Here is a 24,652-nt window from a genome sequence, read left to right as displayed (position 1 = left end):
ACTGCTGGGCGGCCGCCCTCTCCGACCGCCGGGCGTGAGCGCGGCCGCACCATGCGCCCCCGCCCCGGCCGCCGCAGCCGCCGCCGGCCGGGAGCAGCCGCAGCGCCCGGCCTCGGGTGAGTCTGCGGGCCGCGCAGGGCTCCGGGGCCGGGGCCGCAGAACCTGGCCGAGGCTGCGCCCGGGGCGCTGGCGGGCCGCGCCGCTCTCGCCCGCCCTCGCCCTGCCTCGCGGCGGCGGCGTTCCGGGGCTCTCCGCCCGCTCCCTCTGCCCGTCCCTGCCGCCCGCGCCGGTGGCAGCGCCGCGGGGCAGCCAGTGGATCTCGGAGCCGGCATTGCCCCGGAGCCTCGTCCCTCGGCCGCGGAACGGGCGCGTTTTATTGGCTCACGAACCAGCGGTTTCCCGTGGCAGTTGGATCGCGGCGACGGGGCTGCGCGGCCGCCGGCGGCCAGCGGCGCGTGTGAGCCGGGCCCGGCCCGGGCGTGCGCTCCTCGGCCCGCGTCCTCGTCCTTTTATGCTGCCTTGGATGGTAGGTCGGTTTGCACGTCCTGCAGCTTTTCCTGACCCGAGGTCTCCTTTCGGAAGGTGGCCTCGGTCGGTGCCGTGGACTCTAGCAAGTCAGAACTTGGGGACTTGAGAAAATGGAATGAAGAGAAGTGCTCCCCGGGCATGACGTCTTGGGCGCCCTTGGTCGCGGGAGGGTCGGGGTCTGGAGACCTAAGGGCCGTGTGCACCCCGGAGTTCGCCTGGGGGGTTCCCGGGCTGCCTGCAAAGGATTCCTCTTCCAGTGTCTCAGAGTCAGGCAGATTAGTCACTGGGGACTTTATAGCCCTGCTAATCCGTGTATTGTAAAAACACATCCTCTTCTAGAATGGAAAGGTGGCCAGGCCTGGAGGTGCACTCTGTAATCCCAGCTATCAGCAGGCAAGTTCAAGGCCACCCCAAGCAACTTAGCAAGATCCTGTGTCAAAATAAAATGGGCTGGGGGTTTAGCTCAGTGATTGAGCGCAGCTGGGTTTCAATCTCCAATGCCTCAAAAAGGGGGGTGGGGAAAGGAAAAGTATTAGTGAGTGGCTCCAAGTAAGAGACAAAGTACTAAATGAACTTTACATGATCTTGATTTGGTCAATATGGACATAATTTTACATTTCTTTTTTTGAATCTGTTATTTGCTGGCATTGATTCCTGTGACATAAATAACATGCTCAGGAATAGGACTAGAAATAATTTGAAATTGAAAGCAGTATTCTTGGTGACTCTGAACTCCCCCCATCAGCAGTCCATGCAGAATGACTACATAAGATAGTTTTCCTAAAGCAGTCTTTGGGGATGTGTTTGTTAAAAATTGTCTTTTAATTATAGAAGTAATACATGATTGTTTTGTGGAAAAGAGATCCAAACACTGGAGTAGACCACAAAGTACAAAATCAAGCCACCTCTTCTCACTGGAAATGCTTATTTCCGAAGCTGATCTCCAGGCCAGGGTGGGTGTCCATACCTTGTCTTGTACCACCTCATTTGCAGCATCTGAGACAGGCTGAGGTCAACCGTGAGCATTATAGAGCTACAGAGTTCTAGGGAACAGTCCCACTTCATACCAGACTATCCTCTGGCACCAACTGCAAGTTGAAGTGAGGGGACCTAAAACTAACCTCAGGGTCAGTACTTCACTGGAAGGCCTCACAAAGCTCACTGAAAGTATCAGTCCTTGTGGTCATGGTTTGTTACAGAAAAAGGCTACTGATTAAAACCAACCCAGGAAGAGCACATAGGATGGAGCTCTGGGAAGTACCAAATGCTAATGCTTCTGTTGTCCCCTCCCTGTGGAGGCAGAACACTCTTGGCATTGATGCGTGACAGTGCATGGAGTGTTACACCAGAGCCTCTTCCAGTTGGGAGGCATGATTGACTGCCCTCTTGGTTGATCTTGTTTCCAGTAAACTGGGGCTGTGTTGGTATGGCCAGAGTCCACCCTGAGTCTCACTGTTAGCCCAGGAAAAAGGCCAGTCTCTCTTGGTAAGGTTAAATTCTTAATACGCAGCATCCCTTCTTTCCTGGGCCCGTCCTACTTTGCTTTGCCATTGATTGATGACTTCTAGATTGAGGAGAAGACAGACCCCGAGAGAGCTCTCTGAACTCATTCTCCAAAAAGCCAGGTATAATAGTGTGCACCCAACCCTTGGGAGGCCGAGGCAGGAGGATTGCTTGAGACTAGCCTAGCCAACCTTTAAAAAAGGAAAGAAACTTAAAGTGTTTCTGACGTTCATCAGACTCTTCCCCTTGCAGCTAGGAAGAGAGTCCCTCCCTCCTCAGGCTAGTGGTGACCTGTGCTTGGGGCTGCCTGCTGTGGGGACTAAGGGTTCTCATTTTCCACCACTTGCCTCTGGTCATTTCTGCATTGGCTTCTTACTGCCATCCACAAACCTGTTCTTGTCTTGTATCTTGGCCCTATAGGCTGCCAAATCTATTCTTGAAAAATGGTCATTAGAATCCTATTACTTCTCTAATGAAATTTAGACTCCTCATGGGGCCAAGGCAGTGCCTTATATTGGTCAGCACCTGATGGTTTTGAAAACTCATAATCCTACGATGTCTTGTAGGTAGTAGGCACTTGAAAGTTGTCTGGAAAGACAGAATGGATGTGGCTTCGGAGGGGGCAACCTGCAGGAGCAGAAGCACAGAAGTGTGACATTTTGGTAAAGGGAACCAAAATGAGCATCATGTGGGGACGGGGGAGTGACCCTGAACAGGTCTGGAGGTCCAGATTGAGTAGAGCAGTGCTGGAAGGTTTGGGACCTGGTTGATTTGGGGACCTGTGCTGCAGTTTTGAACTGTGACTCCTCCACAGCCTTGTCCTGGGTTGTTGGAACCTAGTGACCTGATGACCTGTTGGAACCTAGTGACGAGTTTGGCAGGTGTGCAAGCCAAGGATGAGGGCTGCCTAAGTGTGCAGAGGGTGATAAGGAAAGGAGCAGAGCCAAAAGCAAGAAGTGTCCTCTGGCACCCAGGAGTGAAGTGGGAGGAGCTTGGCGTGGAGGTGAAGAGCTGCTGAGTAAGCCCTGGCTGCACCAGGAATGCTGCTAACTCAAAGGCCCTCTCTGTGCCAGGCTGGCGGGCTCCCTGAGGACGGTGAGGAGGACGCTCGGTCAGTGAGAGCAGGCGCTCTCCAGACAACTTCTGCAGCCTCACAGAGCGCTTTGAATTCTCAGAGTTCCACGGTTCCCTGTTCCAGTTTCGTGGGAGGGAGTGCCCTTCTAAGGGCAGTGCTTTGCAGTGAGTGTGGCGGAGTCCACCTGCGCTGGCTGCAGGCTTGAGCCAGCCACTGACCCATCTCCATGACCGTTTCCTTCCTCATCCTGAGCTGGTAGCGCCTGGCCCTCAGGTGGCCTGTGTTGTATGTAAAGCTCCTGGACATGGTAGGTGTGCGATGAATGCCTGTCCCTCCAGTGACTTGAAACTGAGAGCCAAGTATGTCATTAGCACGCCAGAGTCCCATCGTACTCTGGATTTGGGAGTTCAGGATTCTTTTTCTTTCTGGATCTAGAGTATCTGCGGGCTTATTCACTATGGAATGCCGTGGCCGCAGTGCGGGGGTGGAGGCGGCCTTGCCTGAGGAGCTCCTGGGCTGAGCTGACCTCCCTCCAGCCCCTCCAGCATCACCCCTTGCCTTTCTCTCCCACTCCATTCCTCCAGGGCTCCGCGCACCCTCTCCCCTGGCGGTTCCTCAGAGTCCTCATGCTTCCTGGCGTGTGCGCCTCATTTCCACACCCCTTCGCACTCACTCAGCAAGGATTTTGGAGTGCTGGGAGCTGTTGGAGCATCCTGTTGAGCTGATGACGGGGTAGGGCTGCAGCTGGAGGAGGGTGAGGGACGAGGCAGGGCTCTGGACTGCGGGGGGCCTCTGCAAAGGCAGTGAGGCTGGGCCCCAGGCTTGGGAGTGACAGATCTGACCCAGGTCTGCGAATGAGCACAGGCAGTGAGTGCCCAGCGCTGGTGGGTGGGGGTGCTCTGAGGCTTGTTCTGACCCCCCTGGGTGGGGCTGCTGAGTAGCTGTCATTAGATCCTGTGGCACCTTACCAGTTTTCTTTTTCTAGCTGTGTGGGACTGAGGTCATTTCTGGAGAACCTGTAGATAAGGGCCCAGGCTGGGTGTGCCCCCATTAGAGTCTGTGGAACAGTCAGGGAGGGACTGAGGTGTGGCTGGTGAGAGTAACCGGGCAGCACCACCCGCCCGGAGCCTGGCTTCCCCTCCCACTCCCTGGTTCCTTGTTGTGTTCTCTTAATTTGCTGAATTTGTGATCTGCAGCGTACAAGTAGTGTTTTAGAGTGACTAAGTATTTTAACGTAAAAGACATTTCTAGAAAGGTTACGTAAGGTTACCATTTGCAGTAAGAATCACATGTCAGTGTATTGTTGCCACTTAGCTTTAGTCGGGTTAATGTTCTCTGTGTTTTTCTTGAAGTCTAGTTAGTTTGCCTTTTAGAATTCGAGGAGAGAGCAGTGGTTTCATAAGGCAGGCGTTACTGGTAGAATTGGAAGGATAGCGCAACACTTCACGACTGCAAGTCGATGGAAAGAACACCTAAGAACACAGCTGCAGCCATGTGCTCTGGAGGGTCCCAGTGCTGTGTTTCTTTGCACCTCTGTAGTGCCCCACCCTGGCACAGGCACTTATCCAGGCTGGTGGCCTGCCCAGGCGTAGTGCTTGACCTTCTCCCTTCATCTCCCCTTCCTGAGGCCATGGGTGACATTTTGTTGTTCTGCCAGGTGTGGTGGCCACGCCTATAATCCCAGCTGCAGGAGAAGCTGAGACCAGAGTTGCTCATTCGAAGCCAGCCTTAGCAACTTAGTGAGACCTGTCTCAAAATCAAAGGTAAAAACAGGCTGGGCATATGGTTACTCACCCCTGGTCTCAATCTCTGGAACAACAACAAAAAAGATTTTGTTGTTCTCCTGATGATCAGGCCCGCTCTGAGACACCCTGGCCTCCTGAAGGATTTTTGTAAAATTTGCAGGCAGTGTTGCAGTTCATAGTGGCATGTGTCGGCCGTCAGTACCATGCAGAGTAGTGACACTGCTGTAAGAGAATCCCCTGCTCCTTACCCACTCTTCAACCCCTGGCAACCAGGGGTCTGTTTGCCACCTATGCTTTTGCCTCCTGTGGGGTGCCATGAAGTCAGGACCCTGCAGTCTGCAGCCTCGGCTCTTCTTTCTGGCTTGTCCTGTGTGGGCAGTGTGCATCTTCCTGTTGCTGAGGTGTAGGTCCCCACCACCTTTTGGAGGGCGTCTCAGTTGCTTCCACTTTTCCGAGTGCCCGTCCTGGAGCAGGGCTTGGCGTAAGTGCCGGTTGAAGCCCGGGATGGCCGCACGTGTGCTTTGCAAGTCTCTCAGGGCTGTGGCTCTGCCTTTCCATTCTTGGAACAGTTTCTCTCTTTCATCTTCTTCCCTTTTGTTCTCCGTGGCTTCGTCCCCTGTGTCTGCAGACTTGGACCCTCACTCCTTAAAAACAGAAACCTGCCTGTATTGCTTACGTGGTTGCAAGAAAAGTTCAAAATAGGAAGTCAGAAAAAAAGAAACCGGAGCCGTGTGGCGGCTTCTTCACTTCTGTGCTCCTAGTTCCTTGGCCTAACTGTGTTTCACCTCTTGTGTCGCCGTAGTATCCACTTAGGGGCTGCCTAGGCTCTCGGGCAGGATAAACTGTCACGACAGCGTGCAACGTGGTAATCTTGGATGGAGCACAGGGACCCAGGCTGGAGGCTGACTCCTCATGGACTCGCCATCCCAGGGGTCTACGGGAGCTCTTCTGTAATACGGATCTCCCAGCTCTTACCCTCTGCTGAAGTGCTGGGAAAAGGTCCCGACGATCCACTCAGCCAGTGCTCCATCTGGGGTGAAGGACGGCTCTGGCCTCCCCTCCTCCTCCCACACCTGCCTGGCCTCCTTCCTTGAATGTCCTGTCCCTGCACTCCCACCGTCACACCTCTGCAGTCTCTTGGGTCTGTGGCTGGCTCACCTGCTCTCACTGTGCCTGACACCTCTGCTGGGGCCTCTCATTCTAGGTCAGCATCGTCCACAGGCGGCTCTGCAGGCCTGTCATATCCAGTGTGCCCTGATCTTCACATTCTCCCTGAGCCTGTGTGACTGTCTCTGTCTTTCAGGCCCCACTGCCATCTTCCTGCTCCCCCTCCTGCGATCACCGTCCTCTTGCCAGTCTCTGCTTTGTTGACAGTGATATTTTTAAAACGTGTTCTCTTACCTGAGTTCAGGTGCCTCCCATGCCCATGGAATGAAGCCCCAAACTCCAGGCTCCTGAGCATGGCATTCAGAGGACTTGTTGGAGGGCTAGTCCTGTCCTCTTGGTCACATCTCCCTTCTCCATGCTGTGACCCTCTCCCCCTCTTTCCTGCCTCTGAACTGTCCCTTTTCTCCCTGGTCCATGCCTTGCTTGTCTGCAGGCTGCCCATGCTGTCCTCTTGATTGACAGTTCTCTGTCCTTTACACAGAATTAACTGTTGTCTCTCGTTCACACTGTGCTCCTGACTTGGGAGTGTTATTTGCAAGGCTCGTTCCCACCTTGCCGGTTCTAGAGCTCCTGGGCCAAAGCTAGAGTGCGGTTCCACGTCTCTCCTGGCAGGGCGTTTGCACGCTTGCTAGCCTGCAGCAGAGATTCACTTCTTTCCGTTTCTGGAGGTCATCAGTGATTGTGAACAGCAAAGCAATGAGAAGCTTAAATAGCTTTTTGTTTTTTTGGACTAGGGATTGAACCCAGGGATGCGTAACCATTAGATCACATCCCTAGCCCGTTTTGCTTTTTATTTTGAGATAGCCTTGCTAAGTTGCTGAGGCTGGCTTTGAACTTGGGATCCTCCTGCCTCAGCCTCCTAAGGTGCTGGGATCATAGGTGTGTGCCACTGCACCTGCCTAGACAGCAGTGCTGAAGCGTCACACCTTGACGCGTTCCCTTGCAGCCGATCACCAGAGCAGTCCTCGCCTTTGTGGGCTGACTTCAGTATGTTTTGGTGAAATACACTTTACTTGTGGCCATGGGGAAAAGTAAGAGGAAGAGCTTAAGAAACTTGCTTGCAGCTGCAGGTGGCCGTCCATCTGCGCTGGGCCCTGACTGGGGAGCACCGTCTGTATGGGAAGAAAGCAGCGCAGCCATACGCGGCCTCTGCGCCTTCGCTGTCCGCCTTGCAGACCTGAGTTCGGCCGTCCTTACTGAGGCATGGCTGACACGCGACGGAATGTGTCACCCGTACAGTTCGTTGTTTTTTTAAGCAGCTTAGTGAATTTTGCCGGACAAGTGCTGGTGCCTGTGTGACCCACTTCCCTCTCCATGCATAGTGTCCCGATACGGTCATGTCCGTCGACTTAGAAGCCACCTTGGGGCTCTCCTTGCTCCTTTTCCCTGGTGCTGAAACTCCTATTAGGATTTCTTTTTCTTTTTTTAAATATTTTTTTGTTGTCCTTTATTTTATTTATTCATATGTGCTGCTGAGGCTCGAACCCAGGGCCTCACACATGCTAGGCAAGCGCTCCACCACTGAGCTCCAGCCCCAGCCCTCAGAGTTCCTTCGAGTCACTCTGTTGGCCTGGTGTCTGTGTCATACAGGTGCAGTCACACTTCGTAGTTTTGAGATTGTCCCTGCTGTTGCTGGCATTCCTTTATATGAGGTGTCGCGGTGTGCTCAGTGATCTCCTCTTGGTGGCCCCTTCGATTTTTCTGGTTAGCTTTTGGGATAGATGGCTACCAGCAGCTTTTACAAGTTTTATTCTGATTTGTACTCATTTTTCTTGAGCAAATGCTGAGATGTGGACTCACTGAGTCGTAGGGTGGTTGTGGTGGTGGTTTCACTTTGAGAAAGCATCAGGCCACTTTCCCAATGGTGGGTGTTGGTTACTTTTTCCAGTTTATAAACATCATCGGGGATTTGGACTCATTGGAAGATTTCTGCTCTGCCTGATCCCTGCTTTGGCATTTCAGCAGTTTCAAACCAGCTTATGATTTTAAAATGTTGCTAAGATAAGCTCATTGGAAAACAGTGCAAGATATCATTTAGCATTTAAAGTTGTTGGCTGTGACCTAGATGCTTGAATAAAGTCTCTATAAGTATTTTATTTGGGTACTAGGGATTTATTGCAGGGGTGCTTTACCACTGATTACATCCCCAGGCTTTTTTATTTTATTTTGAGATAGGACCTTGCTAAGTTGTGGAGGCTGGCCTCAAACTTGAGATTCTCTTACCTCAGCCTCCCGCGTTGCTAGGATTGCAACCCCTGCCCTCCCCTTCACTTCATCCGCTCAGAGCACCTTGTTCCACCACAGGCAGCAACTTAGGGCTCACTCAGGCAGAGCAGCGCTTCCTTGGAGGGATCATGGTACAAGGAGTGGACAGGCTGCTGGCCCTCGGGCCATGTCCCACCTCTGGAAGGGCTGTTGTGTGCGACTTTTCCTTGCTGCGGTGCCTTGGCTGGACCTGTGGTGTGGAAGTGGTTTCCTGGTGGTTCTCTATTACACGAAGCTGGGGCCCGTGTCACTGTGTGGTGTTCTTGTGGCAGATGCTGCTGTCTCAGGACAGCTGCCCTCCTACCTTCCTTGTGGGGTCTGTTCTGTCCCCCTGGGTCTTTTCTGGGCATTCCCTTGCTCCCAGTCCTGCTTCTCAGTTTTGAACTTTACCATCATGTGTTTTCTGTAACCAGGAAGTTCTCAGTGTCCCTCTGTTTGTTTCAGTTTCTGCTCTGGTTTGAGAAGGTGACCCTAGCTGTGCCGTTGGAAGCTTTCTTCGTGCCCTGTGCCTGCTTGGGATTCCTTTCTCCATTTCTTCTTGTTGCGTCCTCTTTTTGGTAGTCACTGGTTTTATTTTACACCAGGTGGTGGCACGCAGCAGTCTTCCTGAACAAAGGTGGCCTAGGTCCAGTGTTTGGAGCAATGCGTGTGTGGTGAGGGTCCACCCAGTACACTGTGCTGTGGTCCAGATGTTCGCCAGCTGGGACAGCGGCCTCGGGGAAGCACACCTGTGTAGAAAGGACGGCCCCCTGGCCCAGCACGGGAGCCCGCGGCTCTGCTCCTGCGCTCTTACTGCGCTGTCAGTGTCCGGGCCCGTTCCTTCACCCGCCCGGTTGCCCCAGATTTGAGGACACCCCTTTGCTTCCTGCTTTCAGCTCACCTCTGGATCCTCCGTTCTTCGTCAAGTAGAGCTTTCCCTTTAAAGCCCTGAGCATGTGCTCCTCATTTTCCTCGCCTGGAGCTTTACTGCCTCTGCCTCCCTGGCTGGCAAGGGTGACCAAGGGTGACCAGTCCTCTGCTTCTCTGCAGGTTTTTCTGTAGCAACTTGCTTTTTCCTCTTTAATCTGTGTCACCTTCGCTGTCAGAATTGCTGCCCGGGGACCTGGCAGAAGCAAGTTCCCTTGGTGGCTCTGGTGCTGCAGTGGGGGCCTGTGGCTGCCCCCTCCCGACTCTGGCAGTGAAGACACGTGTGTAGGCTTTCTTCATTCTCAGGACGGAGCTGCATGAGGCCTTTGCAACCTCTGTGGCTAGGGGGGCCCTGGCCTCCTCCTCCTGGGACCTCCACGGACCTGGCGTTCTCTGGGGTCCCCTGCGTCTCGTTGCACCTTGCTCTTGGGCCAGCTCTGTGTTCCTAAGAGGGTCCCTGTACCCTCCAACTGCTGGGGTTCCGGGAGCCCCATGGGAATGAGCCCCAGGTAGCTCCACAAGCAGGTGCCCTGTGCCCAGTTCCAGCAGCTTTCTTTGCCTGGCCTGCTTCCTCCCCTGGGCGCCTGTCCAGCGACCAGCACCTCCTCAGCTCCTCTCTCCCATCTTCCCTGGAACCCCTGTCGCGTGGCTAGCAAAAGAGTTTGCTATGGTTGAAATAAAGGTCAGCCAGGTTGGGGCTGGATTATCCCTGGGGATCTTGGCTTACAGATTTGTATGTAGCACCAGGGCTAAAAAAGCAGGAGAGAAAAATAGATTTGAAGTAAAGTGCATTCTGGCGTGGTGGCACATGGCTGAGGGAGGAGGACCCCGAGTCCGAAGTTCAAGATGATCCGGGGCATCATGGACCCAGTCTTAAAAAAAGCAAAACAACAGAATGAACCATTTCCAGGAGGGTCATTCAGTTTATTGGCAAAAAAAAACCAGAAGAGTTGGGCTGGGGATGTGGCTCAAGCGGTAATGCGCTCGCCTGGCATGCGGGGGGGCACTGGGTTCAATCCTCAGCACCACATAAAATAAAATAAAGATGTTGTGTTCACCGAAAACTGAAAAATAAATATTAAAAAATTCTCTCTCTCTCCTCTCTCTGAAAACAACAACAAAACTTAGAATAGCACTGATTTCCTGGTGAAGGGTGGTTTGTATGAAAGCTTCATGGGTAAAATGTTAGGTGGCTGGTAGAGGCTCGGAGATTAACCATGTCTGAAGAAATGTCACACACTTTTCTGTCATAAAATAAATAACTTCTGATCTGATTTTATTGTCTTTCAGATCCTATCACATAGGACAGCATGCACCTTAAGATCCTGAAGAAAAGACCCAAAATGTCCAAGTGACGTTCAGAAATAACCTGTGAGGTAAGCTGGCGACTCGCCCCCCAGCAGCTGGCAGGTGTGAGTGCGCGCGCAGGAGCAGCCCGGGGTTGCAGGCAGCAGGCAGCAGGAGGAGGGGTCTTGTTGGGTTAGGAGTGTGGCCAGGGTTACAGATGGAGAAACTCAGGTGCAGATGAAATGGCAAGTTTTAGGTGCTTGTCCCCTTAATAACACACTCCGGGCTTAGCTTTCCTTGTTCTGGGAACTGTCTTTGTTTACTGTGGCCTCAGGCAGAGCTCAGGGGTGTAGACAGAAGCCCTCTTGGTAGAACCTGTGATGCAGCGAGCCTGTCGTGCCAGCTCTGCATGCTGCTTCGGGCTCTCCCAGAGTGACCTGCAGGAGTGACTATCGCTCTGTGGAGGAGCATCTGCCAGCCAGCCCACGGCCCCGGGTTCCCTCGCAGCACCACAGGACAGCAGTGAGAGTGGTGGCTTTGGCATGTAGGGCAGTGGCGGGCACACCTGCCTTTGCATCTCAGGTGCTGTGCTGTGGGCTCCGTTGTCCCCAGACTTTGTATCGGGCTCTGGGTGGAGGAGCCGCAGTTCCCCTCCCTCCCTGCTGTGTGCTCCTGCAGCGTGCTCCCAGTGACTCAGCACCTGACGAGGTGCCTTCTCCCCCAGGGCGGAGCCCTTGCTGTGTTCATCGTTGTTATCTTGAAAATAAAGTGCTTTTTGGACTTCAATCTTCTTATCGATGTCCAGTGAATTTTATAGACTTGGCACTTAAGAGTCAAATATCAGCCAGGTGTGGTGGCACATGGATGTAGTCCCAGTGGCTTGGGAGGCTGAGGAAGGAGGATTGTAAGTTTAAGGCCAACCTAAGCAATTTAGGGAGGCCCTGTCTCAAAAATAAATAAATAGATAAAGGACTGGATATGTGGCTCAGTGGTAGAGCGCCCCTGGGTTCAATTCCTGTACCAAAAAACAAAAGAGTCCAGCCTCACACAGTACCACCCAGATGTGCCTCTCTAGGAGTGCCCTGCCACTGCCAGCCTGCAGTGTCTGTGGGTGCATGTCTTCCACAGATGCCCCTGCCGTCCACGTCTCCAGGAAGGGCAGTGGCCACAGGCCGCATCCTGCGCTATGGAGGCTGCCACAGGGTCTCCGCAGGGAAGCCCGGGTGTCAGCTTGTGCTACTTTAAAAGTCTCACAGGGTCCTGCTCTCTGACGGGAGTGTAGCTTGTGGGCTTGCTGCCGGCCAGCAAGCCCCTTTCTCACAGGATGTCCTCCTTGAGGGACTCGGCACAATGGCTGTGGTCAGAGGGATTTTTCAGCTCAAGGCCTTGGTGCGCCTGGACTTGGCCACGATTCACTCAGAAGCTGTGTGGAGCTCTCAGGAGACCGTTAGGTGCAAGCAAAGAGAGGGTCACCTATGCCTTTGTGGCAAGCCAGCACCCAGTCACACGGGACAGGGAGGGGAGACAAGCCTCTCTAAGGGGTTGAGGGCAAGCAGGACGGGGGCTGAGGTGGTCAGCGCCTCGAACCGCGGCCGGTGCGCGGCCCTGCCAACTCAGGAGGCAGAGAAGCCGGCAGCTGTGTGGCCAGGCCCTGCTTGTGGTGCTGGCAGATGGTTGCAGGCCTCGTCCTGGGTAGTCCTGCGTGGTGTCCAGACCTCTCAAAGGACTTCTCAGAGAGATGAAGGACATTCTAGAAGCAGGTGTAAAATGAAGAGCAGGTTGAAAATAGGAGCCCGCAGCACGGGAGGGAGAAGGGGAGACGGCCTGGGGAAGGACTGAGCCCAGGGGACACGTGCGCTGCCTCCAGCGCCCCTTGTCCGTCCCCCTTGCTGCTGGTGCTGGCTGGGCCTCTCTTGTCTGCACCCCAAGGTGGCAGAGGGTGGGTGCGGCAGGTCCTCTGCTCCGTGGGCTCTGGACCTGCTCGTAGCCACCCTTTTCACCCTCTCGTCCTCTTTGTCCCCTGGCGTGGGGCCAGGTCTCCTGAGGTCTGGTCTGCACCCGGGACTTGCTGTCATTCATGCACAGCAGACGGTCACCCAGGCAGCAGGTCTGGAGTCCAGCCCTTGACTGCTTAAGTTCTTTTCTGTGTCGTGTGCGTGGCTGGCCTGGTGAAGTGGCCAAGGGCCGACTGGCATCATGTTTGAGGTGGCTCTGAGCCTGTGCGGGCTGGAGCACCGGGGCACAGGTGTGTCCTCACAGCCTCACCAGCTCTCTGTCCCCGCTGCAGGGCGTGTTGGGGAATCATGCAGCCATCAGGACACAGGCTGCGGGACATCGAGCACCATCCTCTGCTGGCTGAAAATGACAACTACGACTCCTCGTCCTCCTCTTCCTCTGAGGCGGACGTGGCCGACAGGGTGTGGTTCATCCGCGACGGCTGTGGCATGGTCTGTGCCGTCATGACGTGGCTCCTGGTCGTCTATGCGGACTTCGTGGTGACATTTGTCATGCTGCTGCCTTCCAAAGACTTTTGGTACTCTGTGGTGAACGGGGTCATCTTCAACTGCTTGGCGGTTCTCGCCTTGTCCTCGCACCTGAGAACCATGCTCACTGACCCTGTGAGTACCCGCTGCTGTCGCCTGTGCAGCCTCGGGCTGTCGTGAATTTCTGGGTGCAGGCTTTAGTGACACTTCCATGTCTTACTGAAAGCAGAGCTGCCCGAGGGCAGTGCACACGCGCGTTGGCGGAAGGGGGCTCCAAGCTGCTGGAGCACTTTTTCTGAGACGGGGTTTGTGTTGCTCCATGGTCCTGGACCTCTGGCAGGTAGTTTCTAAAATCCCTCCTAGTTGGAGTGTCCTCCCCTGAGGGCAGCCTGAGGCTGAGAGACCTGGCTCCAGGGGTCACCCCTGCTGACCCTCATGGGTGTCACGTAGTTCTTTGTGGCTCTGCCACTTTCTCTTTGGTCCGTAGGGTCATTTGGCTGGTAAAAGGCCGAGGTCCCACCTGCCACTGGAGCAGGGAGGAGGAGCCTGGTCACTGTGCTGCAGGTGTGGCCATTGCCCTCAGGGAGCAACAGCCGCGTGGAGTTGAGGCCGCTGCACAGGGCCCAGCTGTTCTCACAGGTGGCTTCGGCAGCCCGCAGACCCTCCAGCTCAAGTACCCCCCACCTTCGACTTGGGGTCCCAGGCTACCCAGAGCTTGGCAGGTGCTGTGGTCTGGGGACCACGCAGGAGGGTGGCGAAAGGCAGCCACTGCTGACTTCCCACTTGAACGTTCTCTGCGCTGCGTTAAAGCAGGGGTGACGCCGCTGGCCCAGGACTTTTGCTTTGCTCTCCTCGTTACTGGGCTCCCGTCCGGCTGCCAGCGTCCTCTGGGCGCTGCTGTGCTCACAGCTCTTGGTAGGTGAGGTCGCGGCTGCTTTTTAAGGATGGCCTGCTACTGGCCAGCCTGAAAGCGTGGCTTGTACCAACGTGTGCGGGCCCGAGTCCATCACGTGGGGATTTCTGTATACTGTTCACCTTCTCTCCTGCTTGGGTACTAGTGGCCTTGGGCAGCTATCCCTGGGAATAGGACGGTGTCCTAGCTGGAGGTGACGTGCTGTGGTGTCTGCCCGAGGTGGGGGGCCTTCTGCAGGGTTGCACCTCCATGACCGCTAAGGGCTCTTCTCATTTCCTCTTATGGAGCAAAGGCCCCCCTGGGACTGCACCCTTTTCTGATCTAGGGCTACTGGGACAGGGGCTGCCTTGGCAATCTCTGGTAGAATATTGCAGTGTGGGAAAGCCCAGTGACCGTGGACAACTGCCCCCTGGGTGGAGAAAGCCTCTGGACATCTGTGGTGAAGGCCCAGGCCTGTGGAAGGTTCCTGCTCACGCATGCTGGGGACAGGGAGGAGGACTGGGGGCAATCTCTGGGCACTTGTTTCAGCTGGCAGTGCCCTTGTCCTGGGCGCCTCTGCCTTTGACCCTCATTGGCTACTCAGTGGCCCAGTCCTGCCTGCCGCTTCTCCATAGGAAGAGGCCTCAGTGCTCTCAGGGAAGCCGGAGGGCAGGGCAGGAGGAGCGTCTGTCTCCCTGCAGAGAATGGCAAGGGCAGCATCACCAGGACAGGACCGGCGGGAAGAGGCATGGAGACGGTGTCACCTCCCACCCACACAGCCGTGTGAAGTTCACTGGCTGTTTGTGCATTCAGAGTTGTACAGCACCGCCTCGGGCCATCTCGGAACATGTCCGTCACCCAGAAAGAAGCTCCACACCTTCCCCATCGGTGCTCCCAGTCCCTGGCAGCCACTGACCAGCTTCCTGCCCACAGATTTGCCTGCTCAGAGCATTTCACACAGATGGAGCCGCACAGTCAGTGACCACTGCGTCTGGCTTCTTTCCCGGGCAGTGTGTTTCCCAGCGTGGCTCTGCAGAGTGCGTCAGCTCCCAGGGCCTTTTCAGGGCTCCATATCTTCCACTGTGTGGATGGACCAGTGTTCACAGCCGCCGTCCTCAGTGGGCATTTGGGCTGTTGCCAGTTCAGGGCACCGTGAGCAGCGCTGCTGTGATTTCCAAGCATAGGTTTTTGGGTGGACATGTGTTCCTGTCTTTGGGCACATACTTGGACTGGAATTGCTGGCTCATGTGGGAGCTGTTTGCGGAAACACCAGACTGTTCTCCAGGGGGACTGCGCTGTCTCCCGTTCCCACTGGGGTGTGCAGTTCCCTGCGTCCCCACCCACGCTTCCACGTCCATCTGTTGTGATGAGGGGCCCCAGTGGTCGAGGCTCAAGCACGTCTCGGGTGCTGGTTGCTTTTGCTATCTCTGTCCTTTTGGATGTCATTTCTTCGGCTGTGTCACGTATTAGGGCTCTGGTGGCTTTGTGTAGAAGCTATTGGGACTCAATAAAAGTCAGACTGAGGAGCCCATGGCGGGATGGCACCTGGCCGCTAGCGGGCTGTCATGGCTGGCAGATGCCCTGGCCTCCTCTGCCCCTGGGCTCGTGCCTGCCTTCCTTAGTGCCCCAGCTCCCCACTCACTTGGCCTGGGGAAGAAGGGAGGCCGCTCAGACCAGATCAAGTTATAATCCTTAAGTTGCAAATCCGTGTTTCTGGCTGGCTCAGTAGGTCACGTGTCCCTGCCCCTGCCCAGGGTGGGTGGGGCTGCTTCCTGCTCTCTACCAGGTTGTGCTCTTGCTGTGCAGCATCCGCCGTGGGCAGAACAAGAACCTTCATGCCGCCCGGGGTGGAGCTGCTGTCCTCACAGCAGCACTTGGCGATGCTTGCTGGGAGTAGCTGGACTCCTGTCGTGGAAAGTAGTCACTGGGACGTTGAGAGAGGCGCATGAGGAGGAAGGGCTGGTGTGTTGCGTTGGCAGTCAGAGATCTCGTGAAGAGCTGAGCCCCGCTGCTGGTGACAGAGACTTACCAGCGTTGATGTTGGGGTCACACAGGGCCCGTCCCTGTGCAGCGCCCTCTGTCTGCGCAGCAGCCAGCCTCCAGGCCCTACCAGTGTCTTCCATTGGACCTTCAGGAACCCCGGGGCGCCCCGAGAAGGGACAGCGAGTTTGCACTGGGGTGAGAGGCCAGGAGGGACTTGCCCTGCCCTGTGTCTCCATAGCTCCTGCTTCCTGCCAGCTTCTCATAGGAGGCTGCAGACTCGGGGCCAGTGCTGACCGCCTGGTGTGCTCCCCCGTCGTTCAGGGTAGACCTCATCTATAAGCGCAGGACGGCCACGGCGCCAGCAGCACGTGCCCCACCCAGCACCGCCTTGGCTGTCTGCAGGAGCTCCGCTGTGCTGGGTCCTCCTGCTGTTTTACCTCCCCTTTGATGCCCCCCGGGCGGGCCACATGTGGCTGGCTTCCAGCTCTACTTCCCTGCTCTTCTAGCTCCTCTCCGAGGTCCCCACAGTGGCTTTCCTTGGGGTCTTTTCCAATCGAAGCAGCATGGTCCTGTGGATCTGCAGTTACTGACCTGGCCCGGGACTCGCCTTTCCTGAGTCCACAGGTGGACCATGAGGCCCAGCCCTGCCCCTTGGCTAGGTCCTGGGTGTCCAGGGTGTGTGACAGGGAGTTGGGCTCAGATGGAAGAGGTGGAGAAAGGCAGGCGAGCCTGATGGCACAGCGTCCCTTCCTGGCGTGTGACGTGAGTGGGTACACTGTCGCCAAGACTCGGTCTGGTTTCCCTCACCTGGCAGGTAGGAGGCAAATGGCTGCTGGAAAAGAGGCAGCTCGAGTCAGAAAGCAGCCGTGGGGGACACCATCTGGGCCAGCGGGTGGGGAGGAGGAAGCTGGGTGGGACACGTTCTGGAAGCATTTTAGAAAAACCCTCCATTTACATAAGGCGTGTTGCGGCAGAGTGAAGAGTGGTCTCCCAGGGCGCTCCCGTGCCTGCCGACCAGCGCGTCCTGGTAAGGCCTGGTGACTGGCTCACAGCCCACCTGCTGCCAGGCCTCGCCTTGCAAGGTACAGGGAACAGACCACAGGGCCTCTGGGCAGGTGGAGCCTCCTGCGGACCCGTGCCGTGCCCTGCAGCAGCCTCACCATCACCCAGGGTTCTGCGCAGCAGAGGGAACTCTGAGCCTGTGCGGGGTGCACGCCTGCGGTCCCCGCTCCTCGGAGGCCGAGGCAGAAGGCCCCCGGGGCCCGTCCATCCGTAGCAAGACAAAAGTAGGAACACTGAGAACGCAAGGTGCTGAAGGCCAGCCACAGCCTCAAGTTCTGCGGGTCGCGGGGGTGTGCTCGCTGCCCCCGAGAAGCTGCCTTCCTCTGCCCACAGGTCGAGAGTGGTCCAGAGCAGGAGGTGGCTTTGGCCATGGCTTCGTTCAGAACCTCTAGAGCCTCTGTTCTTAGGTGGCGTCTGCACAGTTCAGGGCTGAGGCTTCAGATCCAGTGCATCTCCTTACTGGGGAGACCCCTGACACGCTGTGGGTAGCTGCGGTGTTAGGGATTTGGTGAGGTCATAGCGGGTGACGAGGTGCTTATTGTTGGAGGAATCTTGGTCACAGACTCCGACTGTGGGACGTAAGGAACGTAGTTACTTAGGTTCATTTGAATTTTTAAAGACAAGAAAGTTGAAACCTGCCGCTTTCCGCGCTTCTAGGGAAGACAGTGGGCGTGTTGGGAGACACGGGCCCCACTGCCAGGGCTTCAGAGTCACAGGTGGGTGGGGCAGCACATTGGCCTGAACGGGCCTCAGGCCCAGGCTGGTGGCACTCACCCACAGGGGTGCAGGTCCCTGGCTCTGGCCACAGCCCAGTCTCTGGGCTTTCAGACTCTCCAGCTGTTGGCAGGGCCTCAGCTCCCAAGCCCTTGCCCCGGGGTGTCTTCTTGCTGGCGTTGTCCATGTGGCCTGGGCTGCTGCCACAGCAGTGTCTCTGTCCAGAGATGTGCTGTGCTTCCGACCAGACCCAGACTCTGAGCTGACACCAGGCAAGACCTTGTCCCACCTGGAGGCGTTCAGAACTCCAGGCAGTTTTGCCTATTTCATTCCACCTGGACACAACTTCCAGAATAGTCTCCCAGAAACAAATTCTCATTACCTATCTCCACTGCCCAGAGAGCAGCCTGCTCAGCTGTCCAGCGCTCTCCTCCCGGACCTTCCGTCCACATCCTGTTTCGTAGGTGACCCTTGGCCTTCCTGGTTGCCTCTCACATGGCTTTGCCTTCGCTCACCTTGGTCCAGCTCTGGTAGCACTTGGACTGGGGACTTTGGCTTGTGTGTGGATGTTGTGGAGGAGGTTGGCCGAGAGCGAAGCGTGACATGACTGTGACAGCAGGAAGGGAAGTGCCTGTTCCTGTGGTTTTGTCATCATTCCCCAGCGCTTACGAGAGCAGCCCTCCCCTCTAGCCGGGTGGGGGAAGTGGAGCCCGCAGGCTGGGGACTGCCAGTGGCCCCTGCGTTGGAGCATACCTCACCTCTGGTGTGCCCTGCTTTAGGCTAGAAACTGCCAAGGTCACTTGGCAGTACGTGAAGGATAATAAGGAATTTCTTTTTTGTTATTTTTATGTAAAATAAAAGTCTGGACTCGCCTGAGTCAGGGTCACTTTTCATATTTAATATGCTCTAAGTGATGGACACAGCATTATGAATTTTTGATGATAGATAAAATCTAAGATGAATTCCTAAATTGTTTTTTTTTTTTTTTTTAAACCTCCCTTTCTTCCCAACTAAAACACATTTCTGTGCTGCAGGGGGCAGTGCCCAAGGGAAACGCCACAAAAGAGTACCTGGAGAGCCTGCAGCTGAAGCCCGGCGAGGTGATCTACAAGTGCCCCAAGTGCTGCTGCATCAAGCCGGAGCGCGCCCACCACTGCAGGTGCCGCCCAGCCCGTCAGCCTGTGCCTTGCAGAGCTGGGGACAGTGCAGGCTGGGGGTCCCTCCAGCCAGGGAGGCTTGTGAGGAATGGCTTCCAGGGCACGGGCCATGGGCAGGTGTGAATACTGAGCATCCTCCTAGCCCACGTGGAGTCCAGGAGGAGGCATAGACCCCCACCGCACCCCCATTCCAGGGTCCTCCATCCAGATAAGGAGTTCTCACGTGCCCACAGTTACCCTCACTTTTGGGGGGCTGCAGTTAGATGCCAGGTTCTTTTGGACATGCTTGCAAACACCAGTCATTAAGACAAGGACCAAGAGCACAGTGCGGGCAGGCATAGGCACTCGACCGCCCACCCGGCTCCGGCCTTCTGCTGGACCTCGCCCTGCCCCGCCCTGCCTTTCAGACCACGTCTCCTCCTGGAGAGGGGGTGTGGATTTCAGGGGTTGAAGCGTGGCAGCCTGGACTGTTTCCCCTTTCCTTGAACATCCTCAGAAGTCTTCTATCTTCTACTTTCAAGCTGAAATTAAGGGTCTTGTAAAGCCAGTGTCTTTTTTGTAGTGGGTCAGGATTTGCCAAGATGAACAGAATGAAAATGAGCTGGGGCCGTTCAGTGGCCTCCAGCTAGAGAGAGCTGATAGGAGTTGTGTTGTCTACTTCATGGCTGTTGTTTGGTCTTGCACCTTGGCCAGAAAGCACCCAAAGATGCCACGGTACAAAGGGAGCAGAGGAGCCCTGGGCTTGGGGGCGGGGCAATGGATAGTGACTGTAGGGGGCATGCTGTGCTTTTCACAATTCTGCAGCTGTAGTGAAAAAAATCACTGTTAAATTTAGGCAGACTGTTGTGGTAACAGATTATATCTCAAATCTGTTTAAAAAGATGAAGTGGAAACATTTTGGAAGTTACTGGATTAACAGATACAGTAGAAATCAGGCGGAGACCTGGGCTTGGTGGCATATGTCTATGATTCCCAGGAGGTTGAGACAGGAGGATCTTAGCAATATAGTGACACTTGGTCTCAAAAAGGACTGGAGATATAGCTCAGATGTAGCAAAGTGCCCCCAAGTTCAATCCCCAGTACCAAAAAAAAAAAAAAAAAAAAAAATCAGGCAGAGAAACTGTATCCATGAACAGAAAGTAAAGTCACCAGGAGTTAAGAGCTGTTGCCACAGATGCTCAGCTTGATAACAGCCGGAGCCATTTCTAAAATATAATCGGTGGCAAATTAGTTAAGGTTGGAGGTGTGGAAGTGTGGAATAGTTTGGAGAAGTAAATAAAGTACAGTTGGAAGAACAAGACATACAGGTTACAATGGACGATTTGGACTCTGGTAGAATCATTTCAAGGTACCAAGAGTTTTTCCTTTCCTGAATGTTGAAGTTCAATTCCAGGTTTTTACTGAAACCTGCACACTCACAGAACCAGGAGGGTCACTGCTAGGAGTGCGTGTCCAGCTTCGCTGCAGAGCCTGGGAGTGGTGGGGTGGGCTCCGTGTGACATTGGCACTCTGTTCCTCGGGAACAGAAGGCACTCAGTCAAAGTGAATTCAAGTTAGGGACTTCCAGGTGTGCGTGAGCGAGCACTGTGGGTGTCCTGTCGCGCTGGGTTACCTGGGCTCTGACGCTTCCCCACCTGTGGCTTTATTTGGTTTTGTTCTCTGGTTTCCCTGGAGCATGGAAAATTGAAGTCAGATTTTTCTTTCAGTATCTGCAAAAGATGTATTCGGAAAATGGACCATCACTGCCCGTGGGTGAACAACTGCGTGGGAGAAAAGAATCAGAGATTTTTTGTACTCTTCACTGTGAGTAAAATGTTTCTGAATTTAAAATTCGTTACATAGAATCCTGACACCTGGCCAGTTTCCCGCCAACCTTCACTCCAGAATCCTGAGCCCCCGGAGCCAGCGCGGGCAGGAGTCACCCAAGGGTGGGAGCTTTCTTGTCACCTGAGGTGCTGGCTCTGGTTCCGTGTCCTCCTGGTGTCCGACGCTGCCAGTGGGCCCCTCCTCTACAGTTTTTTGTTTCTTTTTTTCCTTTTTTTTTTCGGTACCAGGGATTGAACCCAGCCTGCTTTTCCACTGGGCCATGTCCCCAGCCCTTTTTAGCTTTCATTTGGAGGCAGGCCTCCCTAAGTTGCTGGGGCTGGCCTGGGCCCTGCGATCCTGCTGCCGTGGCTTCAAGGCGCTGGGCTGGGAGACACACGCGCTGCACCTGCTCCACAGTTTCCATGGTTATTTCACTTGGTCCGAGATGCTGGACTGCGGGCAGGTGTCAGCAATGGCCGCTTGTTTCTGCCTTGTTTTTTCAAACAAATAAAAGGCTTCTGGAGCAGCTGTCAGGAGGCCACTAACCAGGCTTCTCCTTCCAGATGTATATAGCCTTGTCTTCGGTCCATGCCCTGATTCTCTGCGGGCTGCAGTTCATCTCCTGTGTGCGAGGGCAGTGGACTGGTAAGTGCTGCTCTCAGGTGCCGTGGGCGGGGGCATCGGGCAGTCCATTTCCCAATCTGGAAGGGGTCCTTGCTGTCACTTCAGGAACTGAAGTTTTTAAAGAAGAGAATATGCCGGGTCGGGGGCGCCCGCCTGTAATCCCAGCACTTGAGAGGCGGAGGCAGGAGGATCCCGAGTTCAAAGCCAGCCTCAGCAATTCAGAGAGGTGCTGAGCCATTCAGCGAGGCCCCGTCTCTAAATATAAGAAGGGCTGGGGATGTGGCTCAGTGGTTAAGCACCCCTGGGTTCAACCCCTAGTACAAAAAAGGAAGAGAACAGTTGAGCTCACACTGCCATTTTGCAGTGACTAAAGCCATGTGATCCTTCTTCCTTAGTCAGTAGTTCCTGCTAAATGATTTTAGTTGCATTTTGCAGGGTTTCAGACTAGAGGGACGTTAGTGCCATTCCCACCAGACCTCGTGTTTTCCTCCTGGTGGCTGGCTGGCTGGCCCTGACCACAGCACTCCTTTGCTCTGCTGGGTCTGACTGAAGCCAGGGAGCACTGTCAGAGCAGGTGACTGTCCAGCCTTGGACAGGCTGTGGGACAGGCTTGCCCCCAGGCCATGGGTGAGAAGTGGTTCCTGTGAGGCCAGCACAGGTCCAGGGTCGTAGGAACTGCTGGCAGGAAGCAGCGGTGTGAAGTGGCTGGAAGGGCAGCGCTGGCCCGCTCCTTGGGGCACAGAGGCCTGCCATTGACACTCACGCACATGCCTGGCAGACTGCGCCCGGGCCCACGGTGGGGTTCCTGGTGTGCCAGCCTGCCACCTCAGCTGCCTTGCTCTCTTCTCAGAGTGCAGTGGCTTTTCACCTCCAGTAACTGTAGCCCTGGTGACCTTCCTGTGCCTTGAGGGCCTTCTGTTCTTCACTTTCACCGCAGTCATGTTTGGCACCCAGATCCACTCCATATGCAACGACGAGACGGTAGGCTTTCCCCAAGCCTGGGCGTGGGGCCGGGTCTCTGCGGGCTCCCCTCGCCACTGCTTGCATGGACACAGTGCGGGTTCAAGTCGGCTTGGTGTGAGGCTGGCCGAGCTGGGCAGGTGCAGCGGCAGGTTGGCAGCCCCAGGGGCTCAGTGAACTCCCGTGTCCTATCGCTGCTGTCCTAGAGCAGGGCTCAGGGAGTGTGGGGGGGTGGTGGTAGGGGTGCTGGGGCGCAGTGGGGCAGAGCCCCGTGGGCCGGCCGGGCTGGCCACACGGACACAGGTCTGACCAGACCGCTGCAGCCTGGCTGTGCTTTTGGAGGTCCGTGTTCCTTAGCATCAGGGTCCAGGTTGGCAGAGGCAGGAAGGGGAGCCCACTGTGCCCACCACCCTGCACCCCACGGGCACCTCAGAGTGTGGTGGCATGAGAGGCTGGGGACATGTCCCTGTTTCAGCTGTTGTCCTGGCCTGTCTGTGGCTGGCCCTCCCAGACTGCAGCCATTTGCTTGTCTTCTGCTTCCAGGAGATCGAGAGGCTGAAAAGCGAGAAGCCCACCTGGGAGCGGAGGCTGCGGTGGGAGGGGATGAAGTCCGTCTTTGGGGGTCCTCCTTCACTGCTCTGGATGAACCCCTTTGTTGGCTTCCGATTCAGGCGACTGCAGTTTAGACCCAGGAGAGGAGGCCCAGAGTTCTCGGTGTGAGGCCTCTTGTCGGGCTGGGACTGTCCTCGGACTCTGTTGCTGACTTGGATCTGGACGGGCATCAGCCTCCTGATGGCATCGGCGATCAGTGGGGCAAGCGTGGCCTGCAGCCAGCAGCCTTGGGGGCCACGCGGTGGGCCCTCCCCAGATCTCGCCTGAAGGGTACGCAGCCACGCTGGAGTGGGTGCCATCTCCTCCCTGCAGTGGCATCTCTTAGGGAGACTTACTTGGGTGCTGCATGGGCCGTGGGCACCCCTGTGCTCCGGCGGTGCTGCCAGAGCCGTGCTGGCCCTGCCGGAGGCTGCCGCAGACCGTGGCCTCCGAGCTCTGGAGCATCGCACTGTCACAGTGGTGCAGCGCAGCGGACAGCGAAGACGGCTTTTGGAGCCCTCCCTGCTGCCCCGGGAGAGGCCCCCTGACCCTTGCTGCAAGTCTGTGTGTCTGTGTGCGTGTGTGCATGTGTGTCGCTGGCGTGCTGTGTCGGGCTGTGGGCAGCAGTCAGGTGAGTTCAGGGAAGAGGGGTGAGCGCGGCGCCCCTGCCAGGAGGCAATGAATGTACTGCAGGCCGGAGCGAACCTCCATCCAAAGAACAGTCCTCCGTGTGGTCCTCTGTCGCTCTCCTGTGTTTACTTTAAAAATCCACAGCGCTTGAGGGCTTGCCACTGATTTTTTTTGGTGTTCCAGGCAAAATAGCGATGTGGACCTGGCCCTCAGTGGGAGGCGGCGGCCTCAGCCGGGGCCTGTGCAGGCGGAAGGCGGGAACGGGCTGCCTTGGGCTGCAGGGCAGGTGCGGGCTCCGTGCAGGTGACCCTGAGGTCCGAGCTGGAGGGCACCTCCAAGTGGCTCTGGTTTTTATGTTTGCTTCTCTACCCACAGCACAGGTGATGAAATTGGACCCTTGGTGTGAGCTCAAAACTATGCCAGAAAGAACAGCTCCCCTCGTGGGGACTTGCCTTAACTCACCTGGTCGTGGTGCCGCCCACCCCCAGGGAGCAGCTGAGGGAGCCCTAGGCCTCCGTGCTGGGAAGGGGGTGTTTCCGCCCCGGCCACTGCTCCTGTCCTCCCCTGGGCGTCTCCTGCTGTGGAGGCAAACTAGAGGGGCCTGCTGAGCCGGTTCTGGCCATGTGGCAGATCATGGGACTGAGTCACTGCAGAGGCGTGAACTGTCACAGCCAGAGGGACAGTGCAGCAGGGGTGACCCCGGACAGTGAGCTGCAAGGATGTTTTGCACATTCACTGGCACATCTGTGTCTGGACCGGACACGGCGCTGGGCTTCTGTGGGAGGTTCTTACCGTGCATATCCTGAGCATCAGACAGAATCATCACTGGTGGCTGGGCCCCGTGAGCGGGCAGGTGTGCAGCTCAAGTATACTTGACTCCACTCTCCTCTCAGTGTAACTTTTATATGAAATAAAGTCACCAAGCGACAGTTCTCGGGGCTCAGTGGCGCAGTTCTTGATGGAGGCGGGTGGTGGCGGTTGTCTCCAGAACCTCTGCTCTTTCCTGCCCTTGACAGGTGGCCCGGGCATCCCGGTCCTCACGGATTTTCCCTGACTCATCTTCCAGCAGTAGCGCGCTCTGAAGGTTCAGGTGGCTTTGTCCTGGACAGTACGTGGGCATCTTTCTGAGTTCATATTGAAATAGAAACTGTTAAAAGTTTTTCTGTGTGGTCCATGATGTCAGGTACCCACAACTTAATTTTAGTTCATTTGACAATTTAAAAAAATACCTACTCGGGGGGGCCAGTGCCCCTTGCCACTATGCTCGCCCTGGG

The 24,652-nt window shown here is 55.8% G+C and overlaps 1 protein-coding gene across 2 annotated transcripts; it reads left to right on the top strand.

The window, feature by feature from the left end:
* On the top strand, positions 1-24,310 carry Zdhhc7 (zinc finger DHHC-type palmitoyltransferase 7). 2 transcript variants are annotated; one of them, XM_027933060.3, is made up of 8 exons: positions 1-116; positions 10,480-10,565; positions 12,764-13,094; positions 18,645-18,769; positions 20,474-20,570; positions 21,137-21,218; positions 22,048-22,178; positions 22,701-24,310. In XM_027933060.3, the coding sequence occupies exons 3-8, from the start codon at positions 12,780-12,782 to the stop codon at positions 22,875-22,877; spliced, it is 927 nt and encodes a 308-aa protein (XP_027788861.1). In that variant the 5' UTR covers positions 1-116; positions 10,480-10,565; positions 12,764-12,779; the 3' UTR covers positions 22,878-24,310. The 2 variants fall into 2 exon arrangements, with proteins under 2 accessions (XP_027788861.1, XP_027788860.1); XM_027933059.3 differs by lacking the exon at positions 1-116 and adding an exon at positions 260-526.
* The last annotated feature ends 342 nt before the right edge of the window (positions 24,311-24,652 follow it).

This window comes from Marmota flaviventris, chromosome 18 (genome assembly GCF_047511675.1).
Source record: "Marmota flaviventris isolate mMarFla1 chromosome 18, mMarFla1.hap1, whole genome shotgun sequence".
Lineage (NCBI taxonomy): Eukaryota > Metazoa > Chordata > Mammalia > Rodentia > Sciuridae > Marmota > Marmota flaviventris.
This window is presented reverse-complemented; position numbering and strand designations above follow the sequence as displayed.